The 22,003-nt window shown below is 29.0% G+C and overlaps 1 protein-coding gene across 4 annotated transcripts in view; it reads right to left on the bottom strand.

Annotated features, from left to right (window-relative positions):
- LOC145259874 (chitobiosyldiphosphodolichol beta-mannosyltransferase-like) overlaps window positions 1-22,003 on the bottom strand; it is a 432,123-nt gene that overhangs the window by 223,010 nt on the left and 187,110 nt on the right. For all 4 annotated transcript variants that reach the window (XM_080117752.1, XM_080117753.1, XM_080117749.1 and 1 more), the window contains exon 11: window positions 12,839-12,949. In XM_080117752.1, the coding sequence (XP_079973878.1) occupies window positions 12,839-12,949 (111 nt within the window). The remainder of the gene's footprint in view (window positions 1-12,838; window positions 12,950-22,003) is intronic.

Consider the following 22,003-nt stretch of genomic DNA (forward strand, 5'->3'; position numbering starts at 1 on the left):
TAATCATCTATTCAACTAAATATCTAGACAATCATGATGTTCATAATCATCTTATTTAACTAAATGTCTAGACAATCATGATGTTCATAATCATCTTATTCAACTAAATGTCTAGACAATCATCATGTTCATAATCATCTTATTCAACTAAATGTCTAGACAATCATCATGTTCATAATCATCTTATTTAACTAAATATCTAGACAATCATGATGTTCATAATCATCTTACTCAACTAAATGTCTAGACAATCATCATGTTCATAATCATCTTATTCAACTAAATGTCTAGACAATCATCATGTTCATAATCATCTTATTCAACTAAATGTCTAGACAATCATCATGTTCATAATCATCTTATTTAACTAAATGTCTAGACAATCATCATGTTCATAATCATCTTATTCAACTAAATGTCTAGACAATCATCATGTTCATAATCATCTTATTCAACTAAATGTCTAGACAATCATCATGTTCATAATCATCTTATTTAACTAAATATCTAGACCATCATGATGTTCATAATCATCTTATTCAACTAAATGTCTAGACCATCATGATGTTCATAATCATCTTATTCAACTAAATATCTAGACAATCATCATGTTCATAATCATCTTATTCAACTAAATGTCTAGACAATCATGATGTTCATAATCATCTTATTCAACTAAATGTCTAGACAATCATCATGTTCATAATCATCTATTCAACTAAATGTCTAGACAATCATGATGTTCATAATCATCTAATTTAACTAAATATCTAGACAATCATGATGTTCATAATCATCTTATTCAACTAAATATCTAGACAATCATGATGTTCATAATCATCTTATTCAACTAAATGTCTAGACAATCATCATGTTCATAATCATCTTATTCAACTAAATGTCTAGACAATCATCATGTTCATAATCATCTTATTCAACTAAATGTCTAGACAATCATCATGTTCATAATTATCTATTCAACTAAATATCTAGACAATCATCATGTTCATAATCATCTATTCAACTAAATATCTAGACAATCATGATGTTCATAATCATCTTATTTAACTAAATGTCTAGACAATCATCATGTTCATAATCATCTTATTCAACTAAATGTCTAGACAATCATCATGTTCATAATCATCTTATTCAACTAAATGTCTAGACAATCATGATGTTCATAATCATCTTATTTAACTAAATATCTAGACAATCATCATGTTCATAATCATCTTATTTAACTAAATGTCTAGACAATCATCATGTTCATAATCATCTTATTCAACTAAATGGCTAGACAATCATCATGTTCATAATCATCTTATTCAACTAAATGTCTAGACAATCATCATGTTCATAATAATCTATTCAACTAAATATCTAGACAATCATGATGTTCATAATCATCTTATTCAACTAAATGTCTAGACAATCATCATGTTCATAATCATCTTATTCAACTAAATGTCTAGACAATCATCATGTTCATAATCATCTTATTCAACTAAATGTCTAGACAATCATCATATTCATAATCATCTTATTCAACTAAATTTCTAGACAATCTTCATATTCATAATCATCTTATTCAACTAAATGTCTAGACAATCATCATGTTCATAATCATCTTATTCAACTAAATGTCTAGACAATCATGATGTTCATAATCATCTTATTCAACTAAATGTCTAGACAATCATCATGTTCATAATCATCTTATTTAACTAAATGTCTAGACAATCATCATGTTCATAATCATCTTATTCAACTAAATGTCTAAACAATCATGATGTTCATAATCATCTTATTCAACTAAATGTCTAGACAATCATCATGTTCATAATCATCTTATTCAACTAAATGTCTAGACAATCATCATGTTCATAATCATCTTATTCAACTAAATGTCTAGACAATCATGATGTTCATAATCATCTTATTCAACTAAATATCTAGACAATCATCATGTTCATAATCATCTTATTCAACTAAATGTCTAGACAATCATGATGTTCATAATCATCTTATTCAACTAAATGTCTAGACAATCATCATGTTCATAATCATCTATTCAACTAAATGTCTAGACAATCATGATGTTCATAATCATCTAATTTAACTAAATATCTAGACAATCCTGATGTTCATAATCATCTTATTCAACTAAATATCTAGACAATCATGATGTTCATAATCATCTTATTCAAGTAAATGTCTAGACAATCATCATGTTCATAATCATCTTATTCAACTAAATGTCTAGACAATCATCATGTTCATAATCATCTTATTCAACTAAATGTCTAGACAATCATCATGTTCATAATTATCTATTCAACTAAATATCTAGACAATCATGATGTTCATAATCATCTTATTCAACTAAATGTCTAGACAATCATCATGTTCATAATCATTAATTCACTAAATGTCTAGACAATCATGATGTTCATAATCATCTTATTTAACTAAATGTCTAGACAATCATCATGTTCATAATCATCTTATTTAACTAAATGTCTAGACAATCATCATGTTCATAATTATCTATTCAACTAAATATCTAGACAATCATGATGTTCATAATCATCTTATTCAACTAAATGTCTAGACAATCATGATGTTCATAATCATCTTATTTAACTAAATGTCTAGACAATCATGATGTTCATAATCATCTTATTCAACTAAATGTCTAGACAATCATCATGTTCATAATTATCTATTCAACTAAATATCTAGACAATCATGATGTTCATAATCATCTTATTCAACTAAATGTCTAGACAATCATGATGTTCATAATCATCTTATTTAACTAAATGTCTAGACAATCATCATGTTCATAATCATCTATTCAACTAAATATCTAGACAATCATGATGTTCATAATCATCTTATTTGCCTAAATGTCTAGACAATCATCATGTTCATAATCATCTTATTCAACTAAATGTCTAGACAATCATCATGTTCATAATCATCTTATTCAACTAAATGTCTAGACAATCATGATGTTCATAATCATCTATTCAACTAAATATCTAGACAATCATGATGTTCATAATCATCTTATTCAACTAAATGTCTAGACAATCATCATGTTCATAATAATCTTATTCAACTAAATGTCTAGACAATCATCATGTTCATAATCATCTTATTCAACTAAATGTCTAGACAATCATCATGTTCATAATCATCTTATTTAACTAAATATCTAGACAATCATGATGTTCATAATCATCTTATTCAACTAAATGTCTAGACAATCATCATGTTCATAATCATCTTATTTAACTAAATATCTAGACAATCATCATGTTCATAATCATCTTATTCAACTAAATGTCTAGACAATCATCATGTTCATAATCATCTTATTTAACTAAATATCTAGACAATCATCATGTTCATAATCATCTTATTCAACTAAATGTCTAGACAATCATCATGTTCATAATCATCTTATTTAACTAAATATCTAGACAATCATGATGTTCATAATCATCTTATTCAACTAAATGTCTAGACAATCATCATGTTCATAATCATCTTTTTTAACTAAATATCTAGACAATCATAATGTTCATAATCATCTTATTCAACTAAATGTCTAGACAATCATCATGTTCATAATCATCTTATTTAACTAAATATCTAGACAATCATCATGTTCATAATCATCTTATTCAACTAAATGTCTAGACAATCATCATGTTCATAATCATCTTATTTAACTAAATATCTAGACAATCATGATGTTCATAATCATCTTATTCAACTAAATGTCTAGACAATCATCATGTTCATAATCATCTTATTTAACTAAATATCTAGACAATCATGATGTTCATAATCATCTTATTCAACTAAATGTCTAGACAATCATCATGTAAATAATCATCTTATTTAACTAAATATCTAGACAATCATCATGTTCATAATCATCTTATTCAACTAAATGTCTAGACAATCATCATGTTCATAATCATCTTATTTAACTAAATATCTAGACAATCATGATGTTCATAATCATCTTATTCAACTAAATGTCTAGACAATCATCATGTTCATAATCATCTTATTTAACTAAATATCTAGACAATCATGATGTTCATAATCATCTTATTCAACTAAATGTCTAGACAATCATCATGTTCATAATCATCTTATTCAACTAAATGTCTAGACAATCATCAAGTTCATAATCATCTTATTCAACTAAATGTCTAGACAATCATTATGTTCATAATCATCTTATTCAACTAAATGTCTAGACAATCATGATGTTCATAATCATCTTAGTCAACTAAATGTCTAGACAATCATCATGTTCATAATTATCTTATTTAACTAAATGTCTAGACAATCATCATGTTCATAATCATCTTATTCAACTAAATGTCTAAACAATCATGATGTTCATAATCATCTTATTCAACTAAATGTCTAGACAATCATCATGTTCATAATCATCTTATTCAACTAAATGTCTAGACAATCATCATGTTCATAATCATCTTATTTAACTAAATATCTAGACAATCATGATGTTCATAATCATCTTATTCAACTAAATGTCTAGACAATCATCATGTTCATAATCATCTTATTCAACTAAATGTCTAGACAATCATCATGTTCATAATCATCTTATTCAACTAAATGTCTAGACAATCATTATGTTCATAATCATCTTATTTAACTAAATGTCTAGACAATCATCATGTTCATAATCATCTTATTCAACTAAATGTCTAGACAATCATCATGTTCATAATCATCTTATTCAACTAAATGTCTAGACAATCATCATGTTCATAATCATCTTATTTAACTAAATATCTAGACCATCATGATGTTCATAATCATCTTATTCAACTAAATGTCTAGACCATCATGATGTTCATAATCATCTTATTCAACTAAATATCTAGACAATCATCATGTTCATAATCATCTTATTCAACTAAATGTCTAGACAATCATGATGTTCATAATCATCTTATTCAACTAAATGTCTAGACAATCATCATGTTCATAATCATCTATTCAACTAAATGTCTAGACAATCATGATGTTCATAATCATCTAATTTAACTAAATATCTAGACAATCATGATGTTCATAATCATCTTATTCAACTAAATATCTAGACAATCATGATGTTCATAATCATCTTATTCAACTAAATGTCTAGACAATCATCATGTTCATAATCATCTTATTCAACTAAATGTCTAGACAATCATCATGTTCATAATCATCTTATTCAACTAAATGTCTAGACAATCATCATGTTCATAATTATCTATTCAACTAAATATCTAGACAATCATCATGTTCATAATCATCTATTCAACTAAATATCTAGACAATCATGATGTTCATAATCATCTTATTTAACTAAATGTCTAGACAATCATCATGTTCATAATCATCTTATTCAACTAAATGTCTAGACAATCATCATGTTCATGATCATCTTATTCAACTAAATGTCTAGACAATCATGATGTTCATAATCATCTTATTCAACAAAATGTCTAGACAATCATCATGTTCATAATCATCTTATTTAACTAAATGTCTAGACAATCATCATGTTCATAATCATCTTATTCAACTAAATGGCTAGACAATCATCATGTTCATAATCATCTTATTCAACTAAATGTCTAGACAATCATCATGTTCATAATCATTTTATTTAACTAAATATCTAGACCATCATGATGTTCATAATCATCTTATTCAACTAAATATCTAGACAATAATGATGTTCATAATAATCTTATTTAACTAAATGTCTAGACAATCATCATGTTCATAATCATCTTATTCAACTAAATGTCTAGACAATCATCATGTTCATAATCATCTTATTCAACTAAATGGCTAGACAATCATCATGTTCATAATCATCTTATTTAACTAAATATCTAGACAATCATCATGTTCATAATCATCTTATTTAACTAAATGTCTAGACAATCATCATGTTCATAATCATCTTATTCAACTAAATGTCTAGACAATCATCATGTTCATAATCATCTTATTCAACTAAATGTCTAGACAATCATCATGTTCATAATAATCTATTCAACTAAATATCTAGACAATCATGATGTTCATAATCATCTTATTCAACTAAATGTCTAGACAATCATCATGTTCATAATCATCTTATTCAACTAAATGTCTAGACAATCATCATGTTCATAATCATCTTATTCAACTAAATGTCTAGACAATCATCATATTCATAATCATCTTATTCAACTAAATTTCTAGACAATCATCATATTCATAATCATCTTATTCAACTAAATGTCTAGACAATCATCATGTTCATAATCATCTTATTCAACTAAATGTCTAGACAATCATGATGTTCATAATCATCTTATTCAACTAAATGTCTAGACAATCATCATGTTCATAATCATCTTATTTAACTAAATGTCTAGACAATCATCATGTTCATAATCACTTATTCAACTAAATGTCTAGACAATCATCATGTTCATAATCATCTTATTCAACTAAATGTCTAGACAATCATCATGTTCATAATCATCTTATTTAACTAAATATCTAGACCATCATGATGTTCATAATCATCTTATTCAACTAAATGTCTAGACAATCATGATGTTCATAATCATCTTATTCAACTAAATATCTAGACAATCATCATGTTCATAATCATCTTATTCAACTAAATGTCTAGACAATCATGATGTTCATAATCATCTTATTCAACTAAATGTCTAGACAATCATCATGTTCATAATCATCTATTCAACTAAATGTCTAGACAATCATGATGTTCATAATCATCTAATTTAACTAAATATCTAGACAATCATGATGTTCATAATCATCTTATTCAACTAAATATCTAGACAATCATGATGTTCATAATCATCTTATTCAACTAAATGTCTAGACAATCATCATGTTCATAATCATCTTATTCAACTAAATGTCTAGACAATCATCATGTTCATAATCATCTTATTCAACTAAATGTCTAGACAATCATCATGTTCATAATTATCTATTCAACTAAATATCTAGACAATCATCATGTTCATAATCATCTATTCAACTAAATATCTAGACAATCATGATGTTCATAATCATCTTATTTGCCTAAATGTCTAGACAATCATCATGTTCATAATCATCTTATTCAACTAAATGTCTAGACAATCATCATGTTCATAATCATCTTATTCAACTAAATGTCTAGACAATCATGATGTTCATAATCATCTATTCAACTAAATATCTAGACAATCATGATGTTCATAATCATCTTATTTAACTAAATGTCTAGACAATCATCATGTTCATAATCATCTTATTCAACTAAATGTCTAGACAATCATCATGTTCATAATCATCTTATTCAACTAAATGTCTAGACAATCATCATGTTCATAATCATCTTATCTAACTAAATATCTAGACAATCATGATGTTCATAATCATCTTATTCAACTAAATGTCTAGACAATCATCATGTTCATAATCATCTTATTCAACTAAATGTCTAGACAATCATCAAGTTCATAATCATCTTATTCAACTAAATGTCTAGACAATCATTATGTTCATAATCATCTTATTCAACTAAATGTCTAGACAATCATGATGTTCATAATCATCTTAGTCAACTAAATGTCTAGACAATCATCATGTTCATAATTATCTTATTTAACTAAATGTCTAGACAATCATCATGTTCATAATCATCTTATTCAACTAAATGTCTAAACAATCATGATGTTCATAATCATCTTATTCAACTAAATGTCTAGACAATCATCATGTTCATAATCATCTTATTCAACTAAATGTCTAGACAATCATCATGTTCATAATCATCTTATTTAACTAAATATCTAGACAATCATGATGTTCATAATCATCTTATTCAACTAAATGTCTAGACAATCATCATGTTCATAATCATCTTATTCAACTAAATGTCTAGACAATCATCATGTTCATAATCATCTTATTCAACTAAATGTCTAGACAATCATCATGTTCATAATCATCTTATTTAACTAAATGTCTAGACAATCATCATGTTCATAATCATCTTATTCAACTAAATGTCTAGACAATCATCATGTTCATAATCATCTTATTCAACTAAATGTCTAGACAATCATCATGTTCATAATCATCTTATTTAACTAAATATCTAGACCATCATGATGTTCATAATCATCTTATTCAACTAAATGTCTAGACCATCATGATGTTCATAATCATCTTATTCAACTAAATATCTAGACAATCATCATGTTCATAATCATCTTATTCAACTAAATGTCTAGACAATCATGATGTTCATAATCATCTTATTCAACTAAATGTCTAGACAATCATCATGTTCATAATCATCTATTCAACTAAATGTCTAGACAATCATGATGTTCATAATCATCTAATTTAACTAAATATCTAGACAATCATGATGTTCATAATCATCTTATTCAACTAAATATCTAGACAATCATGATGTTCATAATCATCTTATTCAACTAAATGTCTAGACAATCATCATGTTCATAATCATCTTATTCAACTAAATGTCTAGACAATCATCATGTTCATAATCATCTTATTCAACTAAATGTCTAGACAATCATGATGTTCATAATAATCTTATTCAACTAAATGTCTAGACAATCATCATGTTCATAATTATCTATTCAACTAAATATCTAGACAATCATCATGTTCATAATCATCTATTCAACTAAATATCTAGACAATCATGATGTTCATAATCATCTTATTTAACTAAATGTCTAGACAATCATCATGTTCATAATCATCTTATTCAACTAAATGTCTAGACAATCATCATGTTCATAATAATCTTATTCAACTAAATGTCTAGACAATCATGATGTTCATAATCATCTATTCAACTAAATATCTAGACAATCATGATGTTCATAATCATCTTATTTAACTAAATGTCTAGACAATCATCATGTTCATAATCATCTTATTCAACTAAATGTCTAGACAATCATCATGTTCATAATCATCTTATTCAACTAAATGGCTAGACAATCATCATGTTCATAATCATCTTATTTAACTAAATATCTAGACAATCATCATGTTCATAATCATCTTATTTAACTAAATGTCTAGACAATCATCATGTTCATAATCATCTTATTCAACTAAATGTCTAGACAATCATCATGTTCATAATCATCTTATTCAACTAAATGTCTAGACAATCATCATGTTCATAATAATCTATTCAACTAAATATCTAGACAATCATGATGTTCATAATCATCTTATTCAACTAAATGTCTAGACAATCATCATGTTCATAACCATCTTATTCAACTAAATGTCTAGACAATCATCATGTTCATAATCATCTTATTCAACTAAATGTCTAGACAATCATCATATTCATAATCATCTTATTCAACTAAATTTCTAGACAATCATCATATGCATAATCATCTTATTCAACTAAATGTCTAGACAATCATCATGTTCATAATCATCTTATTCAACTAAATGTCTAGACAATCATCATGTTCATAATCATCTTATTCAACTAAATGTCTAGACAATCATCATGTTCATAATCATCTTATTCAACTAAATGTCTAGACAATCATCATGTTCATAATTATCTTATTCAACTAAATGTCTAGACAATCATCATGTTCATAATTATCTATTCAACTAAATATCTAGACAATCATCATGTTCATAATCATCTATTCAACTAAATATCTAGACAATCATGATGTTCATAATCATCTTATTTGCCTAAATGTCTAGACAATCATCATGTTCATAATCATCTTATTCAACTAAATGTCTAGACAATCATCATGTTCATAATCATCTTATTCAACTAAATGTCTAGACAATCATGATGTTCATAATCATCTATTCAACTAAATATCTAGACAATCATGATGTTCATAATCATCTTATTTAACTAAATGTCTAGACAATCATCATGTTCATAATCATCTTATTCAACTAAATGTCTAGACAATCATCATGTTCATAATCATCTTATTCAACTAAATGTCTAGACAATCATCATGTTCATAATCATCTTATCTAACTAAATATCTAGACAATCATGATGTTCATAATCATCTTATTCAACTAAATGTCTAGACAATCATCATGTTCATAATCATCTTATTCAACTAAATGTCTAGACAATCATCAAGTTCATAATCATCTTATTCAACTAAACGTCTAGACAATCATTATGTTCATAATCATCTTATTCAACTAAATGTCTAGACAATCATGATGTTCATAATCATCTTAGTCAACTAAATGTCTAGACAATCATCATGTTCATAATTATCTTATTTAACTAAATGTCTAGACAATCATGATGTTCATAATCATCTTATTCAACTAAATGTCTAGACAATCATCATGTTCATAATTATCTTATTTAACTAAATATCTAGACAATCATCATGTTCATAATCATCTATTCAACTAAATGTCTAGACAATCATGATGTTCATAATCATCTTATTTAACTAAATGTCTAGACAATCATCATGTTCATAATCATCTTATTCAACTAAATGTCTAGACAATCATCATGTTCATAATCATCTTATTCAACTAAATGTCTAGACAATCATGATGTTCATAATCATCTATTCAACTAAATATCTAGACAATCATGATGTTCATAATCATCTTATTTAACTAAATGTCTAGACAATCATCATGTTCATAATCATCTTATTCAACTAAATGTCTAGACAATCATCATGTTCATAATCATCTTATTCAACTAAATGGCTAGACAATCATCATGTTCATAATCATCTTATTTAACTAAATATCTAGACAATCATCATGTGCATAATCATCTTATTTAACTAAATGTCTAGACAATCATCATGTTCATAATCATCTTATTCAACTAAATGTCTAGCCAATCATCATGTTCATAATCATCTTATTCAACTAAATGTCTAGACAATCATCATGTTCATAATAATCTATTCAACTAAATATCTAGACAATCATGATGTTCATAATCATCTTATTCAACTAAATGTCTAGACAATCATCATGTTCATAATCATCTTATTCAACTAAATGTCTAGACAATCATCATGTTCATAATCATCTTATTCAACTAAATGTCTAGACAATCATCATATTCATAATCATCTTATTCAACTAAATTTCTAGACAATCATCATATGCATAATCATCTTATTCAACTAAATGTCTAGACAATCATCATGTTCATAATCATCTTATTCAACTAAATGTCTAGACAATCATCATGTTCATAATCATCTTATTCAACTAAATGTCTAGACAATCATCATGTTCATAATCATCTTATTCAACTAAATGTCTAGACAATCATCATGTTCATAATCATCTCATTCAACTAAATCTCTAGACAATAATCATGTTCATAATCATCTTATTCAACTAAATGTCTAAACAATCATGATGTTCATAATCATCTTATTTAACTAAATATCTAGACAATCATGATGTTCATAATCATCTTATTTAACTAAATGTCTAGACAATCATGATGTTCATAATCATCTTATTCAACTAAATGTCTAGACAATCATGATGTTCATAATCATCTTATTCAACTAAATATCTAGACAATCATGATGTTCATAATCATCTTATTTAACTAAATATCTAGACAATCATGATGTTCATAATCATCTTATTTAACTAAATGTCTAGACAATCATGATGTTCATAATCATCTTATTCAACTAAATGTCCATTTTACATGCTGAACAGCTTTAAGAAATTAACTTCCAAACTAATCCTTCTCTGTCATATCCCTCTTTCTCTCAACTTCTGTTTTTTCCTTTGTGAACTGGACCCACTACCTTAACTTACATTTACTAATCAAAGAACTCTCATCCATTCTGTCACACACTCATCTCTCTATACAATTCAGATTTGATTTTCGCTAAACTTGTCTTTAAGACTCACATTATACATCCATTGTATCATTCTCATATCTTTTCTCTCCATGCAACACATCCTCAACTTCCACTGCCACTCTCATACATCATTGAACTGTGTGCACATGCCTGATTGAATCTTTTCTTTGTCAACAGTGATAATGCTCTGCTGGTTAGTAATGATAATGGTTAGTAATGACCGACACTGAATTTACTCCATCCACTCATAACTCTTGCAATCACACTAGTACCTGTGTTTCAATGGTAAAAAAATAAGACGTTATAATTATTCTGAGAAAAAAGAAAAACAAGATGGCCAAATAAGCATATGTTTGTCTTAAGAAACTAATGAAATACATATTTATAAAATAATTAAGAGTTAACACCCCTACATTTTACAGATGCCTGATTTATTTCCAAACACAAGATCAGTTCATAGATGCTTCAATACTTATATTTTTACTCCATCTTTCTTCAGGTTAATTGTGCATTTACTGTGAAGTTTTTCCCATAAATATGACTGCTGTTGATTATATGCTGATATGTAAGTAGATAAGAAACATCAAAATAATAATCCTATTTTAATGCAGGAAAAACATCACCATAAATGAAGCAAAAGAAATTCAGATGGTACAAATCATAATAGAAATTGTAACATTGATGAGATTGATTATCTGAAAAGCCATGTAACCTGAATGGTAGAACCCCTCATCTCAAAATTCAAACAAAATTACAATTCATAGTTTCTATATTACAAATCTGTCTGGAAATTTTTATCTATATACAAAGATGGCTATATATTCATAATCAAAATGTCTTACCTAAAAGAACTGGATAATCTTCTGCTTCAAGCCATGGCAGACAAAAAGATATATTTTTCCACTCTTTCTGTCCTAATTCTTTTTCATAGTAATGTTTCCAGAGGCCTTTACCTAGAAGTTAAACATGGTAGAAATGATTTCATAAAATTGTTATCATTGAGTTTTTTTTCAAGAAATTCATGTATTTAAAATCATAAAATTTCTGAAAAAATTTTTTTTTAAATTTTATTTATGAAAAAGTTAAGCTATTTTCCACCTTTATAAAACAATTTGTTTAATCAAAAAATTTATAAGGAGTTCACATTTTTAAGATTACATACTGATAAATGATAAATATACAAAGCTTTGACTTTAAAACCAAAGTTTTTATTTGTGAAGAAAAGTCTAAAACAATGAAAATCAAATTTTCAATAGAAACTTTTGAATAAAGATTATATTTTAATCACAACAGACAATACTTAATGATAATCTTCAGCAGAATTTTCATACTAGATACACAAATTACACTTATGACAGATAGAAACACTTTTTTTAATAAAAATATTTTAGTGAACTAAAGCATAAGTGAAATACATGAAATTCAAACTAAATTAACTAAACAGATTAAATTTAATATTTCACACTTTTTCTAATTCTGGTTGTTACCATTTTTTAAATCTTAATTTTAGAGAGAGGAGTGCAGTGGTATACTATAATTTAAATTATAATTAAAGAAGCATTAATGAAAAACATGGAAATTTCATTATTTAATAACTGATTATTAACCACTTTTAACAACTGAACCACATGTATATGTGGACAATGCTTGGAACCTTAAAACTAGTATAAAATTAAATACAATATGGGAACCAACAATTATCAACAGTAAAGGTATATATATATATATATATATATATATATATATATATATATATATAAATAAATGTTTAGAGGTACAGAATTTGTATATAGTTTTAAATAAAATACTAGGCGGAAGTTTCTCGAGAGCTCTTTCGGCTATCATCTCGTCAGGAGTAAATCGATAACAATCTAAATAATATTGTAACGAAAATAAAGAGTTCTATTGGGGAACTTATTAAATGTGCCAACGTACGGGGACATTAATTAAATTTATTTACGTTTAAAAACGATTAAAAATATTGGCACAACGAGGCAGAAAAAAAAAAAAAAAAGCGGGAGAAAAAATTCAAAGTTCCCCAAAGAGAAACAATGCGTTTGATGTTTCTTTTTGCCGGCACAAAGAAGGTTGACGCACCGCGATAGAGACGGCCTCCAAAATCTTTAAATGGTTTTTGGAGTCCGCTCTATGTAGCACCTCGAACCAATCTATTTTATATCTATCGGCACAGCACGGGTTGTCAACCAAATGCTGGCCAATAGCAGAGTCCAAGGCTGCAGAAGGAGGGAGACCACCCTATATATATATATATGTGGGTGTGTGTGTGTGTAGAAAAGACCGAGAATTTTAAAAACATGCAATTATTTTCTAGCATTCATATCTTTTGGAAAACAAGATGTATGCTTTAAAATTAAATTGAATTGAATTTTAAAAAAATTGAAAAGTTAGCATTCCAATCAATAAAAAAAAAAGAAAGAAGGGAAAAAAATCTTACCGGCTGTTCAAAAGAACACCCTTCCTTTCTTTTCTCCAATAGATAGTATCTTTGTATATCCTCAAACTTATTTCAAGTGGAGCCAGTTTTCTGCTAGTTAAACTACCAAGGGTAGCTCAAATGATTCTAAGTACATTTTCTCTATTTGTTTTGTATGAAACTATTATTTATGTAAATCTAATTCTACTATTTCTTTTATTTTTTGCTTTGTATTTTCCTTACATTATTCAGTGATTTTTATTCATTTATTTTAAAACAAATTAATTACTAAAGACAGATTGGTTTGCTCCTTATGCTTAATAGATACACCATTTCTATCTATTGTTAGAGAGGAATCTATCTTTAATTTTATGCTAATTTATTTAGAAGAGAGCAAAACTTTATTTTAGTAAGACACTTATTATTTTATCCAGCTATGCAAAGGCATAAAAATACCTGTTCTAGAATCCAGGTGTATGGCTACTCTTCTGTGTGATGGTCCTGTTGATCTGTGCTACCGACCCCATATGTCACTGTGCCAAAACAGGAGATAGGGAGGCCTCTTTACACCTGATTGACAGCCTTCCTAGAGCTGGTAATTTGAGCAAATTATCCGATTTGCAAACCTGAACTGCTTAAGGAGGAGGTAGGCCCTTTCTATCATCTGGCTTTCACACTCCTTCTTTGTCTATTAGCCAGGCACAGAAGTACAATATCAGGGACTCATCACAAATGTGCTTGGCCTTGTTTCCTGACTCAGACAATGACTGCCTCTCCCTATTCCCAATTTCTTTCTCTCACAAACTAAGCAAACTGGGTGTGCTTTCATACCACTTATGTTCACTTGACTGATCTAAGCTGCTTTTGTCTGAGAGGTTGAGGATACAGGTTTGACAGTTTGTGTGCTGTTTCTGACTGACAGTACAAGAACCTTAGGGCAGCTGCTCTATCATTAATTGTATAATATTGGATAGTTGTAGTGCCATGTTGTGCATGGAAAGGGACTCTGTAGTTATCGCCAGTGGTGTTTCTCAAAGCCAAAACCATCTGGACAAGACTTTGTATGCATATTTGGCATCAAAACTGGCCCACTTTGCTCAACACTACCCCCAACCTGGACTATCATATCATTCAAAACAAAAACACACTCCCAACTGGAACTTATACTTGAAGACATTCCAAACAAATATGAAATTAAATGAAACCCCAAACAAAATTATGATCAAGCCAGACAACCATCCAAACAAAAAACCAATTCACCTCCTCTCCTGAGGCTTTCATTCACAAATATCCATGGGTTTATTAGTAGCTTAGATGATGTAGAATCTTTTCTCCTAGTAAACTTCCCAGATATTTTAGCATTAAATGAAACAAGCCTACACTTCTCAATTCCCTATAACTGCTTTAACATGACAGGATACCTCCCTCTCTGCCATAAAGACTCGGACAGATATATGCATGAACTTGGAGTTTATATTGTGTAGCAATAGCGCCTCAAGATTAGGCAGCATAATTTAGAATCAGATGATCAGGTCTTCATGTTCTTTAGACTTTTCACACTGCACTAGTTACTTTTTTTTTCTCTACTATTCTCCCTTGAATCAGGACTGTACCCTAATCGACCATGTCTCTGACAGTAGAAATGCAGCACTCTCCTTAGGCACTAATACCCAAGTGCATATGTTTGGTGACTTTAATGTACTTGGCTTTGCTCTTTGAGTAACACGGCTGGATGTTGTACTCATAGTTTATAACTCATTCTCTTAAATAGACAATCATATTCCCGATTCGCCTCCCAGATCTTGAAGATCAGAAAGCTTCACTTCTAGACCTTTACACACAGTATCTGAGGATTGTATGATAAATGTCACCCAGAAATGCTAACCACCTTGTGATCACCCTTAAATCACAACCCGAAGTTGAGGAGTGGTTGCTAAAAACAATAACGTACTACAAAAGGGTTGACAGAGAACACATCAGAGATACTCTATTTCTCTTCCTGCTGAACAGTATGCCAGTGAGACAACCAAATAGTGCAAAGCAGACATTGAAGCACATGTTCCCATACAGAAGTATTGTAGCAAGCCCCACTCTCCCCAACGGTTCACTTCAAATTGTACAGCTGCCATTACACAAAGGCAGCAGTCATTCTACTGGTTTGTCATAAGTCAAATACAAATGAGCAACAATATATAGATGCTAGAAATAATTGTAAGAGTGAAATAGCGACAGCCAATTGCAATATTTTTGCTTTACTAAGGGTATGATTATAAAATATTGGAAGGTTCTATTTATAGACAGGGGTGATAGGATGTGTAATGGTGTCACGCTCTGCTATCAATTAATCAGAAGCAGCATAAATCCATAAATATACTGGGCTCTTAAGAATTCTCACAAAGTTTTTTGTCTTCATACGGGAAGGAAGACTTCTTCGAATTGGATTATCGACCGGAAACTCTATTTTCCATCTTCATTTTTTACAATTCAAATCTTCTCTGGATTAAAACTGCCATTTTGTTTGGAACCAAATTTTTCTTCTAAAACTAAAATGACTTACAACTCAAAATGCTGAAATAACCAGAAAACGTGTAAAGCTGCAGAAAATAGAAACTTGTGATTTTTTTTTAATTTATAATAGTGCAGTAAAGAAAAGACAATCAGGATGTTACTTGCACAACAACTAAAAAATTTGCATTGTTTCCTTGATGATTCGCCTCCAACTCCACTTTATACCCAACAAACAACTCACTTCCAAATGTCACTATGCCAACAGAAGCCACACTTGATGATCTAAAAATCACCCTTTCACATGTCCATGATATCATAAAAAACTTGGACACCTCAAAAGCGTGTGAGCCCGATTTCGTCTCTGTTATACTAATTAAGAATGCTTAGCTGAGCTAGCCTCAATACTTTCCAAACTCTACAACAAATGTTTTGCTGAATCTTTCTATCCTAATAGCTGAAAAATTTCCTGGTACCAATTTACAAGAATTATGCTGAAAGAACTGACCTGACCCATCGGTCTCCTAAATCTTTAACTCATCAATCAATCAAGTACCAGTCCACCACCTTGCAAAAAATAATCTTCTCTTTGACAGCAGTATGGATTTAGGTAATAACAAGGTTTATACAGATATTCAATGTCCATTTTACAGGGGTTTTCAAAGTTTTTCAAGGCCTTCTACAGACAAAGTTCAAGTTTTCAAAACAGAATTTGGGATTTGTTTTACAATGCACAGCGATTTAAAAAAAATGTTAAAAGTAGGATATTCAATAAATGTTACCATAACCATTAAAAGTTAAAAATGTGCAATCTGCACCATTTTTTGGTATTTTTTAATAGCTTCAATTGTTTTTCATTTCATCCCAAATATTAACTCTCTTTACGGCTTTTAAATTTCAAACCAAGATGGTTGCCATTTTGTCAATTTTTTTTTTACCTGGATGGCCACATTTTAGGCTATCACAATTTTTTGGGAAGGAGGAATTCACCAATGGAGAGTCCCATTCACACAAGGAAAGTCATTTTTATTTATGGTGGCTGCTACTATTCCTCCCCCTTAAAAAAATTAAATAAATGAAAGCAAAAATAGAGGGAGATTTGACCCCCCCCCCCAAAAAAAAAAATATGATAATTGAATTGAAAATTAGCCCCCTTCCCCCGGAGTTATGGTAGTTTTGTAATAATAGGACATAATTCTTGTATCCACAATACTCTGCCATTTCAAAACAATGTACTTAAATTTTATTTTCACTATTTAAAATGTATGTTAATGGTATTTTCATTAATACTTAAAAAATAATTTAATAGTATTTATTTCAATTTTATTTTTAATCTTTCGACTCAAATTTTAACTGGAGATAAATAGAATTTTACAGGCCCTTCAAGACATTTTCCATATTTTCAAGCTAATAATAGAAATAAAATTTTTTCAAGACATTTTCCATATTTTCAAGCTAATAATAGAAATAAAATCTTTTCAAGACATTTTCCATATTTTCAAGGTAATAATACAAATAAAATCTTTTCAAGACATTTTCCATATTTTCAAGGTAATAATAGAAATAAAATCTTTTCAAGACATTTTCCATATTTTCAAGCTAATAGAAATAAAATCTTTTCAAGACATTTTCCATATTTTGAAGGTAATAATAGAAATAAAATCTTTTCAAGACATTTTCCATATTTTCAAGGTAAAAATACAAATAAAATCTTTTCAAGACATTTTCCATATTTTCAAGGTAAAAATAGAAATAAAATCTTTTCAAGACATTTTCCATATTTTCAAGCTAATAATAGAAATAAAATCTTTTCAAGACATTTTCCATATTTTCAAGCTAATAATAGAAATAAAATCTTTTCAAGAAATTTTCCATATTTTCAAGCTAATAATAGAAATAAAATCTTTTCAAGACATTTTCCATATTTTCAAGGTAAAAATAGAAATAAAATCTTTTCAAGACATTTTCCATATTTTCAAGCTAATAATAGAAATAAAATCTTTTCAAGACATTTTCCATATTTTCAAGCTAATAATAGAAATAAAATCTTTTCAAGACATTTTCCATATTTTCAAGCTAATAATAGAAATAAAATCTTTTCAAGACATTTTCTATATTTTCAAGCTAATAATAGAAATAAAATCTTTTCAAGACATTTTCCATATTTTCAAGGTAATAATAGAAATAAAATCTTTTCAAGACATTTTCCATATTTTCAAGCTAATAATACAAATAAAATCTTTTCATGGCAAAAGTCAAAATTCAAGGACTTCTACAGTCTGTGCAAACTCTGGATACTGTTCATACTGTTCTACTGTAGATGTTTTAACAGTCATCTTGGATAAGGTGGGGCTGTAGTCCTTGATATATTCAAAGCCATTGACAAAGTCTGGCATCAAGTGCTTCTAATGAAAATTAAATCTTATGGTATTGCTGGATGAATGTTAAATATAATTAGATCCTTCTTCGACAAGAGGAAAATCCAGGTTGTACTTGGACATATATTCAAACAGCATAATAATGCAGAAGTATCTCGGAGACCTCTATTATTCCTGATATTCATAAACGATCTCTCTGATAACATTGTGACTGAGATAGGTATATTTGCTGATGATACAATGCTGTATAATAGGCATGAAGGGCAAAACGGTTGAATGGCAGAATCCTTAAAAAACGATCCCCAGTCTGTAGTGAAATAGGGTCATAAATGGTTGGTAACATTTAATGCTACTAAAACTTTGCTTCTTTCCTTTAACAATTACAATCAGGTAATAGGTATGACTAGGGCTAGGACAACAGCATATTCTTTTCATTGTTTGGATTCCAGAGTGTGTTATCCATTGATATCATATATGCTTTTATATAGAGTGGTGTGGTTCTTGGTTGATTAACTGTGTCTAAGTGTGTCGGTTATATACTTGAGAGTCAAAACAATGAAAAGAATATGCTGTTGTCATAGCCCTACTAATAACACACTACCTGAGAGCTCTTTCTTCAAATTCTTGGCTTAACATTCACAGGCAACATGAGTGAGAACAAATACATTAAGGACATTGCCAAGGCTGCTGCAAAGAAGGTGGCCTCCTCTACCGTGCTAGAAAATTACTCACACCTGAGAATATTCTGTACCTCTACAAAGCCACTATTCGCCCATGCTTGGAGTATTGTTGTCACGTCTGGGCTGGCGCATCCACCATAGTCTCTCCTTCTTGAACAGGGTCCAAAAAAGTCTCCAATCTAATAGGTCTTACATTGTCAACTAAGCTCCAGTCTCTATGCTGTTGCTGCAATGATGCATCCCTATGCCTGTTTTACAAATATTTTAAGGGAATATGCTCTGATGAACTCATTGTATTTTCTATCTTCTTGACATACATACTTCCACCAAGCCCATTTAGCAACAAAATCCCACCCCTTCACTGTAATGGCCTCTATATGCCGAAAAGCCTTCTACTGAAACATGTGTTGCATATGTTGCAATTTTACATGTTGCAATTTTACATGTGTTGCATATGTTGCCATTTTACATGTGTTGCATATGTTGCAATTTTACATGTGTTGCATATGTTGCATTTACATGTGTTGCATATGTTGCAATTTTACATGTGTTGCATGTGTTGCATATGTTGCAATGTTGCATATGTTGCCATTTTACATGTGTTGCATATGTTGCAATTTTACATATGTTGCATATGTTGCAATTTTACATATGTTGCATATGTTGCAATGTTACATGTGTTGCATATGTTGCCATTTTACATGTGTTGCATATGTTGCAATTTTACATGTGTTGCATATGTTGCCATTTTACATGTGTTGCATATGTTGCAATTTTACATGTGTTGCATATGTTGCCATTTTATATGTGTTGCATATGTTGCAATTTTACATGTGTTGCGTATGTTGCAATTTTACATGTGTTGCATATGTTGCATTTTTACATGTGTTGCATATGTTGCAATTTTACATGTGTTGCATATGTTGCAATTTTACATGTGTTGCATATGTTGCCATTTTACATGTGTTGCATATGTTGCAATTTTAAATGTGGTGCATATGTTGCAATTTTACATGTGTTGCAATTTTACCTATGTTGCAATGTTACATGTGTTGCATATGTTGCAATTTTACATGTGTTGCATATGTTGCAATATTACATGTGCTGCATATGTTGCAATTTTACATGTGTTGCATATGTTACCATTTTACATATGTTGCAATGTTACATGTGTTGCATATGTTGCCATTTTACATATGTTGCATATGTTGCAATTTTACATGTGTTGCATATGTTGCAATTTTACATGTGTTGCAATTTTAAATGTGTTGCATATGTTGCCATTTTACATGTGTTGCATATGTTGCAATTTTACATGTGTTGCATATGTTACCATTTTACATATGTTGCAATGTTACATGTGTTGCATATGTTGCCATTTTACATGTGTTGCATATGTTGCAATTTTACATGTGTTGCATAGGTTGCAATTTTACATGTGTTGCAATTTTAAATGTGTTGCATATGTTGCAATTTTACATGTGTTGCATATGTTGCAATTTTACATGTGTTGCATATGTTGCATTTACATGTGTTGCATATGTTGCCATTTTACATGTGTTGGATATGTTGCAATTTTACATGTGTTGCATATGTTGCAATTTTATATGTGTTGCGTATGTTGCAATTTTACATGTGTTTCATATGTTGCAATTTTACATGTGTTGCAATTTTAAATGTGTTGCATATGTTGCAATTTTACATGTGTTGCATATGTTGCCATTTTACATATGTTGCAATGTTACATGTGTTGCATATGTTGCAATGTTACATGTGTTGCATATGTTGCCATTTTACATGTGTTGCATATGTTGCCATTTTACATGTGTTGCATATGTTGCAATTTTACGTGTGTTGCATATGTTGCAATTTTGCATATGTTGCAATTTTACATGTGTTGTATATGTTGCCATTTTACATGTGTTTCATATGTTGCAATTTTACATGTGGTGCATATGTTGCCATTTTACATGTGTTGCATATGTTGCAATTTTACATGTGTTGCCATTT

The sequence above is a fragment of the Euprymna scolopes genome, chromosome 35 (assembly GCF_053919585.1).
Source record: "Euprymna scolopes isolate OS-2025 chromosome 35, ASM5391958v1, whole genome shotgun sequence".
Classification (NCBI taxonomy): Eukaryota; Metazoa; Mollusca; class Cephalopoda; order Sepiida; family Sepiolidae; genus Euprymna; species Euprymna scolopes.